The 19,698-nt window shown below is 47.0% G+C and overlaps 1 protein-coding gene across 2 annotated transcripts in view; it reads left to right on the top strand.

The window, feature by feature from the left end:
- The window catches only part of TRPA1 (transient receptor potential cation channel subfamily A member 1), a 224,650-nt gene that overhangs the window by 91,149 nt on the left and 113,803 nt on the right, over nt 1-19,698 (top strand). For both annotated transcript variants that reach the window (XM_073679440.1, XM_073679439.1), the window contains exons 10-13: nt 6,277-6,376; nt 8,638-8,738; nt 10,540-10,709; nt 19,284-19,448. In XM_073679440.1, coding sequence (XP_073535541.1) covers nt 6,277-6,376; nt 8,638-8,738; nt 10,540-10,709; nt 19,284-19,448 — 536 coding nt within the window. The remainder of the gene's footprint in view (nt 1-6,276; nt 6,377-8,637; nt 8,739-10,539; nt 10,710-19,283; nt 19,449-19,698) is intronic.

Below are 19,698 nucleotides of genomic sequence, written 5' to 3'. Positions count from 1 at the left end.
GGCCTGCTGCAAGCAACACCACCATGCAGCCTCACCGAGCTGTTAGCCGATCTCCCCAAGGAGGATCCCGAATACACTCGGGCGGCGCTGGAAGAGCTGGACCGGAGGATGGTCCGGGCGCAGCAAGAAGTGATCGCTGGATGGAAGAAGGAAGTGGCCCGGCGGGCTGTGATCCTGCAGCCGAAAGCGCCAGCAGCGAGCAGCGCACCAGCCAGTGAGGGCCGAGCGGAGGCCGAGGACGACGCCGCGGAGGAGGCCGCGACAGCAGAGGCAGGTAACGGAGACGCCCCTGCACCGAATCCTAGGGCTGCCGACCTGCCCCTGCACCCCGTCGCGGAGCCCCACGCACCGGGACCCGCTGTCGACACTGTGCCCTCACCGCCATCAACCGGCCCCCAGGCCGTCGACGCTGCCAGTGAGCCCCGCCCCACGCAGTGCCCTCTGACCCCGGGCGTGCTCAGCCAACCGCCACCGCAGGCCCGGCCGCAAGACCCTGCACTCCCGGGCGCCGCTGCCCTGACGGAACCTCCTGCACCAGCTGTGCCACCCGTGGGAGCAACCAGAAAACGACCAGCACGGGCCTGGTCGCAAGGTCACGTGCCCCCGGCCGCCGCCAACCCACTTGCGCCCCCTGCCGCTGCAGTACCACCACTGGGCGCGGATCTCTTTTCCCAGCACACCACTCCGGATGGGCTGCCTTTCATCTGGCCCACCGAGTTTGTCAACCCCCGCTTCCGGAAGAGCCCGTCCGCGGAGATCGAAGTACCCTCTGAGCCCCTAATACCTGCTCCAGCGCCTCAAGAAATTCCCCAGCTGCCATTAGAAGACGCCCAATTTGAATGGGACCCCACAGGGGAGGACCTGATGGGGTTCACGAAAGAAACGCGAGCGGGCACAGCTGAGCGGCGAGAGGCCTGCCGCCAACAGCTGGAGATGTTTGAAAAGGAGCAGCGCGAGCGGCGGGTGAAGCAAGAAAAGCTGCAGGTCCAGAGCGCGGAGCAGAAAATGAAGGCGCGGCGAGATCCCCGAACTGCCCACAGACCCCGAGTCACCGGGACTGTGGTGAAGTTCCAGATGGAGCGCGGCTGGGGTTTCATCCGAGACCCCGAGACCATCAGTGACGTGTTTGTGACAAGGAGAGATGTGGAGAGTCACCTACCGGAAGGCCATCGTGGGCGGGATCTCTTCCCAGGCGATGTGGTGTCTTACACCCGACACCAAGGCGTGAAGGGGTGGTACGCCCTACACGTCCGCCGAGTAGTAGAGGAGGAGGAACAACACTACTCGGACGCCGAGTACCAGGAGGGCCCGGACGGGCCTGAAGATCCGTACGAGGAGGAAGAAGGAGCGTCACGAAGAAACCGTTACCAGTGAACGGTCAAGTGGCATTGTAAATAGTTACCCGTAAGGGTGCAAAAGGAACTGTGTGGGACTGTTTCAGATTGAAGTGTGGTCCCCGTTGGGACTGATATAGAACTGTGTGAACGTTATCCCCTATCCCCTAAGTAACCTGGCTGAGGACTGAGAGCAGCCATCCCTCTTCCCCTAACAGGCTGAGGACTGTGAGCAGCCATTCCCCTATCCCCACTGGCCGAGGACTGGGAACGGCCAATCCCATGTATATAGTTGCGCTTCTTAAAGCGCCCCCTACTGGTTTTATACAGGAACCGCAACGTCTACCTCAAAGTTAAAATGGACTGTTGCACCTTTAAAAAGAAAGAGCACCTGGTCGCAAGTTGCACCGCGACCGTGAACCAAGAATACAAGAATGTGCTTTAATTAAAAATGTTTTAGATTTTATATGCTGCTAAATAGTAATGTGAAAGTTTTCTATAATGTCTAGTGAAAGGGAAAAGTGTGTCCCATAAAGGGAATTGAACAATGTCGTCCGTTTCTAAATGTAAAAAGTTATTGAAAAAGTTTTGCATGTCCTATAATTAACTGTTTTTGCTCTTTTCCAGCCCGAGGACGTGCTGTGCTTTACCAGGGGGGAATGTAGCGCCCCGAGGGTTCGGCCGCTACAGGGGTATTGCACCTCAGACCAGAGGTGTGATATTCCACTCCCAGGTAAGGATGGAGTATGGACCAGGGCTCAGTTAGCTGCATGCACACACACCCCATTTCCCAGGGACAGCTCAACGGTGCTCCCACTAGACATAAGTGCAGGCACGACCGACCATGTCCATGCTGGAGTGGGGAGGGAGGGGTGGAACACCCAGTGCTGTAGGGGCAGATAGGGGTTGGTTCCTGAGCGTAGGTAGGAGCCCATTGGTTGCTGGTCACCTGGGCTCATGGTCAGAGGGAGGTATAAAAGGTGGGCACCATCTTAGATCAGTGTTCAGTCAGAGAAGAAGACAGGGAGCAGCAGCTCAGGCTGAGTGCTGCTCCAGAGGCAGGCCTAGAGAAGAGGCCGGAGCCTGAGAGGAGAAGGAGAAGTGGGCCTGGAGAAGAGGCCAAGGGAAGGAGGAGAAGACAGAACAGGAGAGAAGGAGAAGAGAGAGAAACAGAAGGGCTCAGGAACAAGAAGGTGGAAGGGACCCTAAGAACCCACGAGAATCCAGGGTGAAGGGTCAGGCAGATTAAGGGTACCGGATCCCAAGTTGGTGGAGGAGAAACTACCCTCAGCCAAAGACCGGTCGTCGTGATCATATATTGGTGCGACACCTCATCAAACCTGCTAGGAAGGCACCATATAGGACAGCGCAGGACGGGGCCCACGTTTAACCGCACAAGTCCGCGGCAGCTGGACAAAAGTGGGTCACTGGTGAGGCAGGCCAGAGAAAGGATAAAAGGGGGTCCTGTGCCATGCTCCTGAACTGCCTGGGAGTTGACCGAGCCCCTCACCTGGTGGACGCAGCACGGCTCGGGCGGTCACTGCTGGCCGAAGTGACCTGGAACAAACGAACTGTGAGTAAAGACCCTGGACTGTAACTTGCCGTCTGTGTGCTCATTCGCGCCTCCAGCACTATTAGCACCGGGACTCTCACTACCATCACTCCCACCATCCACTACACTGCCCTGGGGCTACACTCTTCCCGTGGGGACTCACATCATCCCAGCTGCACACATCATCAGCCCCAGCGGACTGACTTGCAGCGGCGGTTCCTAATAACCGCAATCCACGGGTGGCGTAGTCGGACATTATCTGAAGCACATAGCAGACTACCATTGGTCTGACCACCCTGAGCCGTGAGACCGGGCCGCCACTACTACCCCCAACATCTCCCTATCGCCCGGTTCCGCGTGCCCCACGGCCCAGGGGGCGAGTCATAAGCACTGGATTCAGATGTCCATATGAACTTTTAAAGTGGTTGCCCACTACAAGGACAACCCGTTCTCACTCTGAATGTTAGCCTCTGTTAAAATAAAAGCACCTATACTCACCTCACTTGCTGGCGCTGTTCCAGCGGTGCCGGCGCCGTTTAAAGCGGTGTCAGCGCCATTCCAACAGTGTCAGCACTTACGTTCCCAGAGCTCACATAACATAACAACCTCATGTGAGCCCCAAAAGCTTAATGCGTGCTAGACTTACTGTCCCCGGCTTCAGATGTATAAGTAACCAAGAGGGAGTGAGCAGCCATCCACAGTCCTGATTTTCTCTTTATTACTTATAAGTCCGAAGGTGGAACCAGTGATGCCAGCGTTCATTGGGCTCAGGGTTCGCATGACATAACAACCTCCCTCACGTGAGCCCCGGAAATGTGGGTGCCGACACTGCTGGAATGGCACCAGTACGGTAGGTGAGTAAAGGTGTTTTTATATTAATGGGGGCTATGGTTTGGATTAAGAAAGAGGCTGTCCTAGTAGTGGACAACACCTTAAACTCCGGGCACTGTGCATGCGATAAAGATTTAAAGAAGGTTTACATCAAAAAACATAATTATAAAATAATATATAATATAAATATATAACATAAGTTTGAAGACAAGCACAATAATCGCAACTAAATGAGTGACAGACTATGACTTATGGAGTAAGGACCCTGCTATTGAGGACTTACGATTCAGAAGAGAAAGGTGGAATGAATCAGTAAGCGAGGGCAGAAGCTATTTGTATGATAGTGTTGTGGCTGCAGGGTAATTGTATTTTTTTCTAAATAAGTGGATTTTTAGATGGCTTTTGAAGCTTTCTTAGATGTGGAGGAGTCTAACCAATTAGGGCAACAAGTTCCACAGTATGGAAATAGAAATGCATGGGAGAAGTCTTAAAGGGTTACTACCAAAACTCTATATGGTCTTATAATAATTTACATATTATATTTATTCATTTGTGCTAATATGCCACTTTTTTTTAAATCTACCTTATTTTGCACATATCACCCTTACAAAGGATGCCCTGCAGACTCTATTTACTCTCCAGTTGCCATTGGAACCTTTCTGCTGTAGTTATAATACTCCTGATTGATCATACACACTGTAGCCTTTCTCAGATGGCTTGCTGCAAGAATTGCTCTGCTCTGCCTCCACCTCCGACATAGAGTGTATTCTACCTTTAGAAAATGCTCTAAGCCTCTGTGCACTCTGCCCCTGTAAAGTACCCTGCCTGACCCATTTTATGTTTTGCCAACTACATCAGTATATCTGATTCATTTTTTTTACATAATGTTTAGCTGATGTCTAGCAGAGTTCAACTCTCCTTCAATCCTCTACAATGTGGACAATGGAACTTTTTAGGCAGTGTAGAGCTGAATAGTGTTTGTTGGCTGCTGCTGACTGGTCACTGATGTGAAATTGCAATTGCTCCTCTGCTGATGCATATGGCAGAGAATTATCTTCTGCCATATGCAACAACCGAACAATTTTTACAGTTTTACATCACTGATCTGTCAGCAGCAAGCAACAAACACAACTCAGCCTGCCTAGTAATAAGAAGTTCCATTGTCGAGGAGTGAAGGAGAGTTCAGCTCTGGAAGAAACCAGTTAACAATGATGTAAAACCACAGAGGCATAATTTCTGATGTAGGTAGTAAAAGATACAATTGGTCAAGCTGAGGACTGTGCAGGAACTGCAAGTGCACAGAAGCATAAGGTGAATTCTTTGTTTACTGTACATTTATTTGATGATGACCAAGAGAGGTCGATTGAGTCAGAAACACACAGGAAAGGGGGTAAGGGGTCTGCAGCACTGAGGAGAAGCAAAGCAACTTAAGAATAGGATTGCCAATTCAGCTATGTGAAGCTGGATGTACAGAGTGGCAGATATAGATGAAAAAATACACAAGGTTACAATAATTAAGCTTTTATGGGGCTTGGTCTGTATATTACCAAAAAGTATGCATTCACTGTGCCTTGTGACAAATAATATGATTGTGGAAATAATCCTTTAAAGATGGTTGTGTGATGAGGAGACAGACGCGAGCAAAAAAGATTTGTGCTTGGTACTTTAAACTGCAATTTAGGTAGCCAATGAAGAGATTGGCAGATGGTAGAGACAGAACAGTAAGGGTTGAGATAGTTTATTGGGCAACAGAATGTAAGGTGGATTGGAGGGGCACAAGAAAGGTGTAGGGCTGTTCATAAATGTCATGGAGATTTCCATCATTCAGGAAATTTCATGCTGATAGAATTATCCTCCCCCAAACTAGAGTCAATGTTTTATTTTTGCCTAGGGCTACACTTTACCTAAATCCAGCTCTGTTCTAATACTTCTGCCATTTCTTGGTGCAGACTATGAACAGTGAATTTTCAAAACAGAGGGACAGCTGATTAATCTTGCATATAATTAACATTTCTTAAATTCATGTTAGGGTGAGTTCTCTCATTCTGGTTTCTAGATGAAAAAGAAAGAGGGTAATACATACAAGACCCATATGAATAACAGCCTAAATTCTCCTATTATTGAATTGGCTTTTCTTCTAAAAACTTGAGCTTGTCAATATTCACCGCATATTAGTAGGAGACATATAAATATATATATGCAGCTCAGACATTTTTACCATTAAGATCTATCTATTCTATCAGAAAGCTATAAAAGTATCTAATACTAGATAAAACTACAGATTTTGTTTGGATAAGTGAATGGAAAGTTATTCTAGCTACTGAGCTCATGAAGTTCTTAAGTAATAAATTACCCTCATGTTCATAAACAGTCATTTACTGATATTTATTTTGTGACTTTACAATTTATACGGTATTATGGTGGTGCGATATGCAGCCATTAGTCCATTAGTAATCACAAGTTAGAGTCTTTCCACTGATTATCTGTACAGTTATTGGCTTTATATCTTTTATCTCAGGTTTTCTCCACTATGTACTCACATTGTTCTCATATTTACAGGGAGCAAATGTTGACAGTGTGGATAATGAGTTGCGCACGCCGCTCTTGATGGCTACTTCGTGTTCTTCTTGGAAGATTGTAAATTTACTTCTTGAAAACGGTACATAGCAAACACTTGTTACTCATCAGGCCGTATTGTTCTCAATCTGATATTAACTCGCTCTTGTGATTATGCAGTTGATACAAGTTGATAAAACTTAAAATTCTTTCAACAAGGATAAACTTTGTTCAGAGCACCCTTGTTTAACGCTGGGGATCAAAACCACCACAGAATTACCTAGCAATTAGTGTTGAGCGAGCGTGCTCGTTTAACCCTTTAAATGAGCACGCTCGGGTACTCGCCGAGTAGTTTCGGCGTGTTTAGCATTTCAGTAACAGTCGCCGCTGCTGCATGTGTCACATCTGTCAGAGAGCTGTGACACATGCAGGGATAGCCTGATTTGGTTATATAAAGCAATTTTAGTAATAAAAAAACAACTTTCTTTAGCTATTGAGCCACTGCCACTTATGAAAAATAACTTGGAGCCACACTGGGTAATAAATGGGAAAATATCTGCACAGAATATAACCGAGTCATACGGCACAAGCCCTAGTGGTGATTTCTTGAGCTATGTTCTGGTGATCACGGCTTTGACACAATAATCAATAATGGAATGGTACGCCTGGGCTACCAGGAAACAATAATATTTAGAGCTGTCATGAGCTGGAGAGATACCTGCAGGGGGGTTAAAGGCAGTATGTGAAGACACGTTATCATCACACATTGCAGTACAGGTGATAAGATGTTAATTGGTGGAGGTCTGACTGCTGGAACCAACATCAATCAGCAGAATGGGGAATTTGTATCTCTGTTTGAATGAAATGCCAGTGTGCATGTTCGACCTGCACACCATTCATTCCCTATGGGGCTGCTGCCACCTACTGATCAACAAGATATCTCCTATCCTGCTGAGAGGGAATACTTTGTTTCAATGGACAACTACTTTAAGTTTAAAACTGCTTTAAAGTTTACCTGTTGTTTCAATTTAACTTTTCAGAATAAGCCGCTGTAAGTGCACATGACGAATAACACTTTTTTACCAGTTTTGCCTTCTGCAATTGCTATCTCTAACTTCTAGCTGTCTCTAAGCTAGTGAGTGATTGTAGCTATAATGATGTCCCCAACCACAGGAGACATGAAGGATTCCTGCTCTCCTGGTTTTATTCATTCATCAATATTCACTAATGTTCAGAGAAAATGGCACTTCCTATCAAATGCAAAACAACAAACCTAGACTAGAATAAAGTCACAGTGTGGAAGAGATACGTAATAAAAAGCCAAATTTATTGAAACAAATTAAAATACAGAATTAAAAAAGCAGAATTTCCAACAGGAGACGTCGGTGTGACCAATAAACTAGTAGTTTTGGTAAATTACATAAGCAATAGTGTAAACATCCAAGGTGGAGATATAAATACGATCAATCAGGTACTATAGTACACTGTACCAGGAGAAAGATGTATGTACAGCACACTCAGAAATAAAGAGCCACCAAGTATATAAATTGCAGTAAAATCCTTACATTCATGCCAGACCTGATAATATCAATTGCCAGTACATTAAATGGCTGTAGAACTATTACTGGTAGCTAAAGAATTCATCTGTATAACAATATATAAGTAGAAGGTCATATACATCACAATATTTGTATAGATGTCATATCAAGTAATGCAGACAGTTTCATGAACATTCATTAGGGTAATAGTACCTGTCTTTAACAATTGGAAGGATTATCCAGAAAGTATGGATGGTCACAAGCTGCATCCTCTCACCCTGACGCTCGTTTCGCCACCAGCTTCTTCCTGGTTCTATGTAGCAAATGTTCAGAAGCACTTGCCACATGGAGGGCACTATACAGCAGTACTGAGCAATCTAGCAGTAAATCCAGCAAAAGAGTGAAAATTACACTTAATATAAAACAGCAGAAAGATCTGCCTCCCTTTTTCTCGTCCTGCTCCTCCTTCCATCTCACCTTTCCCTCCTCATAGGCTTTTAACAGGCAGCTGCAATATTACAACTCTGAGTTGGAAGGCCCACTTGTCTTGACCAAGAAGATTGAGCTGTTTTTCAGAGTAAATAATGAATTTAGGTTAAGGAAAAACATGGCTTTTAAGTTGAGAAAGAAGCAGATTTCTCTAAAATCTAAAAATCTTGTTACAAAATTTATTTTATTTGCTTTAAATATAAAATGTTGGTACTGAGAACAACAGTATAACCCAGTCAACAAACTTCTATCTGTTGGAGAGATAACTTATCAAGAAGTTATATTATAGTATTTTGTGACGTATGAATGCACTGATTTGCTGTATACCCTCTTTTAGGAGCTGATGTAAAGCTAACAGATAATTATGGAAGGAATTTTCTTCATCTGACTGTTTTGCAGCCGGGAGGTTTAAAGAACATCAGAGAAGAATTTCTACAGGTATATCTTAGAAATTATGAATGGCTTTATCGTTATAATTTTACTTGTATTACAAGTATTAATAATTTTATAGGATTTTTGAGAATTTTATATTGATGGCCTATCTTTAAGAAAGACTATCATTATTAGATTGGTGGAACCCCACCAAACTGCTAAATAAAGGGTTTGCAGAGCTCCGGACACATTGTTTTTCAGGTACAGCCACCTTCAATCAACTGATGGTTCATTCACTCGAATGGAGATCAGCGTTGAGCTCCTGTAGTACCAGGCACAGCCACTACCAAATACATAAGCCTGTACCTGGTAAATAATAAAAGGGTCAAGGCTGTCAGTCAGCTTATCAATTTCAAAATTCTCCCTCAAAAAACTTAACACAGTTGAAATGTTAATAAAAATTAATTGTAAGATTGTTTAGGAGTGAGTATCACAGTCATTACTGCACATTCATAGAGGCTCGTCACAATGTTGATATGGGACTTAGGAAAGCCTAACATCGACTTAATGAAGTTTTTTTTCTCCCACAATTGGCATTTAGACATATACAAACTATCCACAGCATTGTCTGTCCGAGATTGAGCGTAGCGACCAATGTATATGAGACAGTTTGAAAAAGTCAAGTAGAGTGCTCAGCTATGTCTGTCAGTCCCATAGACATTAACTAGAACGCAGCTCACGTGCTCTACCATGGAGCTACATTCATTCAGTTCAATCACAGTGAGGAAGAACAGGAGATCAGGACACCCCTTCTACACTTAATGAATATGAAAGATTTATTACTGTATTTATGTAGTTAACTGATGGACAAAAGTAGCATATTTTGGCCCCTGTCTGTTTTGAGTTGTAAAAATTGTGTCATTTTTGTTTTTATGCGATTGTCACCATTATTCTAGAAAGTTGTCAGGGATTATTGGAGGAAATGGCAACTTTCACTTTCCAGAAATTAAATTATCACAGAAATCTATATTGGTTCTTAGCTTAAATTTGTGGCACACGAACAGCACAAATATATTAGTTTATTACTCCAGTATGTTTCTAAATTTTCTCTATTAAAGGGGTTATCCAAATTATTATTTTCTTTTTAACAGAAGCAAGAAATTAGTGAATATAATAAAATGAATAAAATGGTGTATACGCTCTAATTATCATCGCAGACCACATCGATGGTCTTTGGTGGAACAGTAGGTTATAATGTTCCATTCTTTGGTCACCTGACTGCTGAGGTCCATGATAGGCTGCAATGGTGGAGTGTCTGAAACTGCACATTCATATGATCGCTACAGCTAATCAAGTGCGTTGCCCGTCAGGTGACAGAAGAATGGGGCGCCATAGCGTCATGTCCAGGGTAAGAATACTATAGCTGCTTGGGCTGAAGCCACAGGGGTTACAGCTGGGTGAATATACATTTACATTTTTTTGACCCATCCCTTGCTTGTGTAACATGTTTTGAAGTTTGACACCCTCTCTAACTTTTTGGCAATGTGAGGAGAGGTGGAGGCTTTTGACCTCTGTAACAAAAACAAAGTTACAGGGGTGCTAAAATTAATCAGCCCATATTTTTATATAGATCTGAAATCTTTATTATCAGCACATTGACGTGGAAGTAGCTCCTTCTTCCTCTGTTGATACCTTTGTTGGCAACAAACATTCTTCAAGACTGATTTCATCAAAGTAAACCAATATCTTTCATATCTCAAAAAAATTTTAAGCTGACATCTGATATATATTTTTTTGTATGTTCTGACTTTAGATTCTATTTCTCACTTTCCCCTACTTATATATTTTCCCATAATTTCTATGCTAGAGGGCAGACATCAAGACTCTTGTGAGTGATGAAGATGCAGACGGCTGCACCCCATTACATTATGCCTGCCGCCACGGTGTCCCGAATTCTGTAAACAACCTGCTTGGACTTAACGTGTCGCTGTATTCCAAGACCAAGAATAAAAGATCAGCTCTTCACTTTGCTGCTTTGTATGTTATATATTATTTTGTCCTGTATTGATGCAATGTTCAGTTAAAGTATAATATAGCTCAGTACTTAAAGGACTTGTCCACAACTACAATATTGATGACGTATTCTTAGGACAGTCATCAATATTATATCAGCTGGGGTCCAACAGACGGCCCCCCCATCGATTAGCTGTTTGCAGTCCAGGAATAAACATTTTAAGGTGACTGGTACACCACAGCTCTGCACACTATGTAGTGGCTGTTCTTTGGTACTGCAGCTAAGCTCCTGTTGAATTAAATTGAAGTTAAGCTGTATTACCCAAGAATGGCCACTAGACAGTTTATGGAGCTGTGGTCTTTTGGCTCCTAACACTGTGTACATTTGGAAGCCACTGGATCTGCTGATCGGTGGGGGTGCCGGGTGTTGGTCTGATATCAATGACCCATTCCTTAGGAGAGAACATCAATATGATAGTCCTGGACAACTGTATAATATAAGCTATAACTTTGCCAAGCAGTTGATTAGCAGAGTTGTACACCTTTCTAAGCTCCAGCAATGCATACACCTGCGCAGCACATTGAGCCACCAATGTCCAAGAAATCACAGTCTGCTGCTTTTATTTTAATCAATGGTAGCTCTACAGCAGAGACTTTCTGTTGGATGTAGATGCATCTATATACTGCAAATAGATTAGCAATTTAGTGAGCAACTTCAGCAAAGCACTTTGAAAGGGGTTGTCAATTATCAGAAACTATTGGGGCAAAGTTAGGTAATTCTTCCTTGAAGTCCCTCTACCATCAGGGTGCCGCCTCATTTTTGCTCCCTCCAGGGTTTGTTTACAAGACTGCAGCTGTAATGTTTCATCTAAATCACCTGACCACTTCCGTCAATCACTGACCTCAGATTTACTGCCAAGGTTGACTGACCTTGACTGCTGAGGCCAGTGATTGGCTGTAAGGGTCACATGTTGTACCTAGCCCTGCAGTACTAGATGTATTATGTAAAATAGGAGGCCGGTCAGTGAAGGCACAGTGAGCTGTCATAAGAGCATACAGATGAATATGTAAGCAGAGCACCAGATAGAGCACCCTCCACAGGTCGCCCCAGAGCACGAGCATATCATTATATCCAAACTGAAAATAAAGATTATACAAGAACCACATGATGGATTTAATCACCACAGGTATGATTTTAATCAGTGTAATGTCACCCACCTGACAGTGTATGTAGTTTACTGAGCACAATCCTGCTGACAGGTGCGCTTTAAGTATTTAATGAATACTATCATGTGCAATATAATTAATACAGGGGTATGACTCACCCATTTCATAATAAACAGTCCACATGTGACATATATAACACCAATAACAGCATCCGGATACATGCATCTGCGCATGTCTGCTCACGTCATAGTCTGAGAGCCAATCAAAATGCCCCGAGCTCCAAACGGGCTTCGCGCATGCGCAATGCGTGCACCAGCTTTGTTCAGGGAAACTCTCCATTAGATCATTTTTGCGGCTCTCTGTGCATATACTTGGCAACAAGTGTAACATACCTGGCGGCGTCCTTGCATGGTGGTCCATCTCCCACTGTGCAAGAGCGCGCACTTGATCTCCAGTCCAGAATGTCTCTCTGGCTTCCCTCCTTGCTGTCTGTTTGTCTGTTTTGGCTGCATAGGGCGACGCCCGCTGAACTTCCTGTTTCTTGTACCTGCTGCGGACACGCCCCTGTTGCACCTTCAGCCTATTGCTGTCCATCTTTGGGTATTTATACCACCTTCTTCCTCAAGATGGCGCCTGAGCATTGTTTCTTGTCAGTTGGCTTTTTGTCTCTGACATGCCAGGTCCTATCCTGTTTTCCTGCCTGTTTTCCAGTTCTGTGTCTGAACTGTGGTCTGTTCTTGTGAACACACTTCTTGCCTGTTCTTTCGCCTTCTAGGGGCCGTATTCCTAGATCTGCCTGTCTGTGCCTTGCGGTATCTGTTCCCGTCTGAACAGAGTCCTGTTTGTGTCTCTGCCTTTCGGTATCTGTTCCCGTCTGAACAGAGTCCTGTTTGTGTCTCTGCCTTGCGGTATCTGTTCCCGTCTGAACAGAGTCCTGTTTGTGTCCCTGTCTTGCGGTATCTGTTCCCGTCTGAACAGAGTCCTGTTTGTGTCTCTGCCTTTCGGTATCTGTTCCCGTCTGAACAGAGTCCTGTTTGTGTCTCTGCCTTGCGGTATCTGTTCCCGTCTGAACAGAGTCCTGTTTGTGTCCCTGCCTTGCGGTATCTGTTCCCGTCTGAACAGAGTCCTGTTTGTGTTCCTGCCTTGCTGTCTCTGTTCCCGTTCCTCTGTTCCCTGTTGTCTGTGCCTCGTTTCTACTTTAACCTTGTCTCCCTTTTCCCTCTATGTCTGTTTTCTGCGTCTTTCTGCAGAGTCTGAACTCGCTCCTAAATTCCTTCTCGTCGTCTCTGTACCTCTGTTGTGAATTTAGTGTACACTCGCTACTTCTATGTAAGTACTGTGCGTGCTTCTGGTTCTGCCTTTCCTTCTCCGTCTGTTCTTTGTGAACAGAGTCCTATCCCCTTGCCTTGTTTACCGCTCTGCGGTGTCCGCTCTGCTCCTGCTTAGCTTGCCGCTCTTGCGGTTTCTGCTCTGCTCCTGCCTTGTTTACCGCTCTGCGGTGTCCGCTCTGCTCCTGCTTAGCTTGCCGCTCTTGCGGTTTCTGCTCTGCTCCTGCCTTGTTTACCGCTCTGCGGTGTCCGCTCTGCTCCTGCTTAGCTTGCCGCTCTTGCGGTTTCTGCTCTGCTCCTGCCTTGTTTACCGCTCTGCGGTGTCCGCTCTGCTCCTGCTTAGCTTGCCGCTCTTGCGGTTTCTGCTCTGCTCCTGCCTTGTTTACCGCTCTGCGGTGTCCGCTCTGCTCCTGCTTAGCTTGCCGCTCTTGCAGTTTCTGCTCTGCTCCTGCCTTGTTTACCGCTCTGCGGTGTCCGCTCTGCTCCTGCTTAGCTTGCCGCTCTTGCGGTTTCTGCTCTGCTCCTGCCTTGTTTACCGCTCTGCTGTGTCCGCTCTGCTCCTGCTTAGCTTGCCGCTCTTGCGGTTTTCACTCTGCTCTTGCCTTGCTTGCCGCTCCTGCGGTTTCTGCTCTGCTCTTATCTTGCTTACTGCTTCTGCAGTTTCCGCCCTGCCCTGCTTCTGCCCGCTGCTCCGGCAGTCCTGTCCTGCCCTACTTGTGCTCGCTGCTCCTGCAGCCCCGTCCTGCTCTGTTCTTGCCCACCGCTTCGGGCGTTCCCTCTCTGCAGTATTTGTCTACCGCATCTGCGGTTCTGTGACCCAGTCTGTACTGGGTCTTAACCTCTCTGTGCTCCAGCCCGTCCTTTCGGCCAGTACCTCCCTGCCTGCATACTCGCCTGTATCCACCCATCTGCATACCTGCTGTGTTTGCTTACATCCACCAGTCTGTGCCAGCCTAACCTGCCTGTTCCAGTAATCCCAGCGTGGGTCAACCCCCGTGTCCGGAGTTTGACCTGGAGTAGCACCTGGTCCCTCTGCCCGGTTTCTCCCTGGTGCACTGGCGTCGTATGCCGTCGTGCCACCTTGGTCGGATCAGCCAGATACTTAGTCACGCCCCTCCAGGCACTCTCCGGTCCATGGTCCAGTGGAACCACAACACCCGCACACGCCAGTCAGTCCGGGCGTGTGCATAACAGCATGCTCAGGCCATGGTTCCCGTTGAGCCCCACGGCCTTCGCTCTCTGAGAAGTTTTCCAGCGAATACATGCATTAAAAATAAATAAATAATTTTTTTTTTTTCTCAGCTGAGTTCCAGGCGAATTACGCACCCGTCCAAATGGATCTATCTGCTCTCGTTCCTGCGGATCCGCCACGTTACTATGGGGATCCAAGACAAAGTCGTGCATTTGTGGAGCAATGCATGCTACACTTCAAGTTCTACCCTCTATGTTTTCCCACCGATCGGGTTAAGGTGGCATTCATTATGTCTTACCTGGCGGGTGATGCCTTGGAATGGATCAACCCCCTATATGAAACACAGGATCCGATCCTCCTGGACCTAATGGCCTTCCTGGTGGCCTTTCTAATGGTCTTCGATGATCCTAACCCGGAGGCTCCTGCTGAAGTTTCACCTCCCAATATCCCGGAGCAGCCCCGATGGGTAATGTGTGTGGGTAGCGCAATAGTCCTCCAGCCCAATGAGACTACTGCCCACCCAGAATCCTCACAGGGTGACTACGCTTTCCGGAATACTTCTCCCAACCTCAAGAGGCAGTCCAGACGTGCTAGACGTAGAGGCAAGCCGTCACGCCAGGGTCTGTCCTCCCTGAGACCTCCTGACCCCAACCTTGAAGTCCCTACTGAAGCTTCATCTCCCTGTATCCCGGAGAAGCCCCAACGTGTAATGTGCGTGGGTAGTGCTCCGGTTCTCCTGCCCGAAGAGACTTCTGCCCATCCAGACTCCACACAGGAGAACTTCCTGCACCCGGCATCAGATGCTTCACCCACTTTAACCGGTGTGCATGTCCAAGGATGCTCCAAAGCTGTGGTTACCTCTGAGTCTGTGCACCTCTACTACCTGGCGGAGGACCCCCTGTTGCCTCCTGAATCCTCCGGGATACCACTCGATGACAAATGGAGAGAGACTTCTCTACACTCGGTACTCGATACTTTGTCCGCTTCGTCCTGTGAGCCTGACAATGGGTACCCCAAAGTGGTAGTTACCCCCGAGTCTCTACACCCCTCCGACCAGGCGGAGGACCTCCAGTTGTCTCCAGAACCCTTCGGGGTGCTACCTGGTAGCGAAAGGACAGAGACTCTCCTATACTCTGTACCTGATACCTCGCTCGCTTCATCCAGTGAGTCCAACCTAGTGTACTCCGAAACAGAGGTTACTCCCGAGTCTCTACACCCCTCCGACCAGGCGGAGGACCTCCAGTTGTCTCCAGAACCCTTCGGGGTGCCACCTGGTGGTGAATGGACAGAGACTTTCCAATACTCGGTACCCGATACCTCGCCTGCTTCCTCCAGTGAGTCCGACCTAGTGTACTCTGAAGCAGATGTTTTCTCTGAGCCTCTGCACTCTTCTGACCCGGTGGAGGACCTCCAGTTGTTTCCTGAATTCTCCGGGGTACCACCAGATAACAAAGAGACAGTGACTTTTCCTCATTATGTACCTGATAACCCGTCTATTTCTTCCTGTGAGCTTGACAAGATGTACCTCGAAGCAGAGATTACCCCCAAGTCTCTGTCCCCCTCCAACCCGGTGAAGGACTTCCAGTTGTCTCCTGTACCCTCTGGGGTGCCACCTGAAAATATGTGGAGAGAGACTTCCTTGTGTGCTGTTCCTGGTACTCAACCTGTTTCGTCTGTTGCTAAGGATGGCTGGATAGGAGGTAGCATCCTAGCTAACCAGATGGGATCAATTTTTTCTGTGGACAGTGGAAGTGATCTCCTTGAAGTGAACGACTGGTCCTTGAATTCCCTGCGGAAGATTCTGGCAGGCCTGAAGAAGAGGGGGCGTAAGGGGGGGGTACTGTAACATACCTGGCGGCGTCCTTGCATGGTGGTCCATCTCCCACTGTGCAAGAGCGCGCACTTGATCTCCAGTCCAGAATGTCTCTCTGGCTTCCCTCCTTGCTGTCTGTTTGTCTGTTTTGGCTGCATAGGGCGACGCCCGCTGAACTTCCTGTTTCTTGTACCTGCTGCGGACACGCCCCTGTTGCACCTTCAGCCTATTGCTGTCCATCTTTGGGTATTTATACCACCTTCTTCCTCAAGATGGCGCCTGAGCATTGTTTCTTGTCAGTTGGCTTTTTGTCTCTGACATGCCAGGTCCTATCCTGTTTTCCTGCCTGTTTTCCAGTTCTGTGTCTGAACTGTGGTCTGTTCTTGTGAACACGCTTCTTGCCTGTTCTTTCGCCTTCTAGGGGCCGTATTCCTAGATCTGCCTGTCTGTGCCTTGCGGTATCTGTTCCCGTCTGAACAGAGTCCTGTTTGTGTCTCTGCCTTTCGGTATCTGTTCCCGTCTGAACAGAGTCCTGTTTGTGTCTCTGCCTTGCGGTATCTGTTCCCGTCTGAACAGAGTCCTGTTTGTGTCCCTGCCTTGCGGTATCTGTTCCCGTCTGAACAGAGTCCTGTTTGTGTTCCTGCCTTGCTGTCTCTGTTCCCGTTCCTCTGTTCCCTGTTGTCTGTGCCTCGTTTCTACTTTAACCTTGTCTCCCTTTTCCCTCTATGTCTGTTTTCTGCGTTTTTCTGCGTCTTTCTGCAGAGTCTGAACTCGCTCCTAAATTCCTTCTCGTCGTCTCTGTACCTCTGTTGTGAATTTAGTGTACGCTCGCTACTTCTATGTAAGTACTGTGCGTGCTTCTGGTTCTGCCTTTCCTTCTCTGTCTGTTCTTTGTGAACAGAGTCCTATCCCCTTGCCTTGTTTACCGCTCTGCGGTGTCCGCTCTGCTCCTGCTTAGCTTGCCGCTCTTGCGGTTTCTGCTCTGCTCCTGCCTTGTTTACCGCTCTGCGGTGTCCGCTCTGCTCCTGCTTAGCTTGCCGCTCTTGCGGTTTCTGCTCTGCTCCTGCCTTGTTTACCGCTCTGCGGTGTCCGCTCTGCTCCTGCTTAGCTTGCCACTCTTGCGGTTTCTGCTCTGCTCCTGCCTTGTTTACCGCTCTGCGGTGTCCGCTCTGCTCCTGCTTAGCTTGCCGCTCTTGCGGTTTCTGCTCTGCTCCTGCCTTGTTTACCGCTCTGCGGTGTCCGCTCTGCTCCTGCTTAGCTTGCCGCTCTTGCGGTTTCTGCTCTGCTCCTGCCTTGTTTACCGCTCTGCGGTGTCCGCTCTGCTCCTGCTTAGCTTGCCGCTCTTGCGGTTTCTGCTCTGCTCCTGCCTTGTTTACCGCTCTGCGGTGTCCGCTCTGCTCCTGCTTAGCTTGCCGCTCTTGCGGTTTTCACTCTGCTCTTGCCTTGCTTGCCGCTCCTGCGGTTTCTGCTCTGCTCTTATCTTGCTTACTGCTTCTGCGGTTCCCGCCCTGCCCTGCTTCTGCCCGCTGCTCCGGCAGTCCTGTCCTGCCCAACTTGTGCTCGCTGCTCCTGCAGCCCCGTCCTGCTCTGTTCTTGCCCACCGCTTCGGGCGTTCCCTCTCTGCTGTGGTTGTCTACCGCATCTGCAGTTCTGTGACCCAGTCTGTACTGGGTCTTAACCTCTCTGTGCTCCAGCCCGTCCTTTCGGCCAGTACCTCCCTGCCTGCATACTCGCCTGTATCCACCCATCTGCATACCTGCTGTGTTTGCTTACATCCACCAGTCTGTGCCAGCCTAACCTGCCTGTTCCAGTAATCCCAGCGTGGGTCAACCCCCGTGTCCGGAGTTTGACCTGGAGTAGCACCTGGTCCCTCTGCCCGGTTTCTCCCTGGTGCACTGGCGTCGTATGCCGTCGTGCCACCTTGGTCGGATCGGCCAGATACTTAGTCATGCCCCTCCAGGCACTCTCCGGTCCATGGTTCAGTGGTACCACAACACCCGCACACGCCAGTCAGTCCGGGCGTGTGCATAAAAACAAGTTATTATATAGGAGTTTTAAGTCATACTGGGATGTCCTCAACATCTGACTGGCGTGGTAATGTTTCATAGGGGTAAATATATTAGTATATTCCTCTTCATGTACGCCCATGAAACCAGGACTATGTTAAACAACACTCCTTATGGGAGATGATCATGGAGTCAAAGGCACTATATAGAGACTATGTCCTGTGTGGACCAGAACTTCAAATGTACCACTGGAATCAGTCAGGGCACAACAGAGACCTTATTGTATTAATCTTAGCCCCTCAACTCCCACGCCAATACTCCTTTTTTACCTCAAATTTAAGCTCATTTATTACAACTTGGGTCAAGGAATATGGCAAAAAATAGAAAACAGGTTTCTGACAGACACCTCTCCATTACTAACCCCAGGGGGTTGATGCCAGTTGTGATTTTTTAAAAATCACCGCTGTCATCAAACCCAACTACTATAACCCAGATTGCCACCACAGCAGGGCAATTGGGAACAGCCACTCAAAGCCCCAGAATTGGCACATCTAATGTGATGCATCAATTCTGGGGTGGCTGCAGGCTTGTATTTCTAGGCTGGGAAGGGCCCAATAAACATGGACCTTCCAAGCCTGATAAAATAAGGACTACAGCTCATGGGACCAGCAGTCAGGCTAATCTGTAGGTATTCTATGAAAACAGGGATTCTATTAAGACTACATCGAGCGGTCCAGTAAGTGATACATCCCTGGAATCAGGCTTTCTTGCCCTGCAGTATGTTATGCTGCTTTCAGATTGTATAGCAAAAACATGTTGACATATTCCCTTTAATTGAGTCTTTATGTTAAGTTTGATGGTATTTCTAATTTAACATGTCACTAACCATATTTAAACACAATCCTGAAATACTGCAACTATTACAGATCCAGGTTTAATATTGATAGATTTGTGAACTCGTTCAAGAATCAGTTCACATAGGTAGAATGAATGCATAAATTTGCATATAACTATTTCTTTATTGTTTTTTGTATACATTAGTAGTGACTGGACTTTATATCTATAAACTCACATGCCTGTTTCTTTGTAAAGTTACGGTCGTTACAACACGTGTGAGCGGCTCCTACGATTTGTGCCAGATGCCACTCTTCTAAATGATGCAGATGAAAAAGGAATGACACCTCTGCACTTGGCTGCAGAAAATGGACATGATAGAATAGTGTTTCTTTTACTCAAGAAGGGAACGCTTCTTTTAAGGTATGTAAATAAACTAAGTCAAATATGTATTCCTCTAGATGTAAATTTGCATCGTTGAAATCACTTCTGCAAATATACGATACGTATGCTTCAGCTGTATACTTCTCTTAGCATGGTGCTGGAATATACTGACAGTAATATGCATGGAGCATCCTTCTGCGCTCTGCTTTGGAGTCCTATACATACCTTTTTAATTTTTTTTCTTTATATGCCATTAACTTAAAGGGGATCTGTCAGTTTAGGTCTCTAA

The sequence above is a fragment of the Phyllobates terribilis genome, unplaced genomic scaffold, assembly GCF_046119375.1.
Source record: "Phyllobates terribilis strain yellow unplaced genomic scaffold, ASM4611937v1 Scaffold_4__5_contigs__length_816908805, whole genome shotgun sequence".
Classification (NCBI taxonomy): Eukaryota; Metazoa; Chordata; class Amphibia; order Anura; family Dendrobatidae; genus Phyllobates; species Phyllobates terribilis.
The sequence above is the reverse complement of the archived record's forward strand: the minus strand, read 5'-3'. Positions and strand labels throughout refer to the sequence as shown.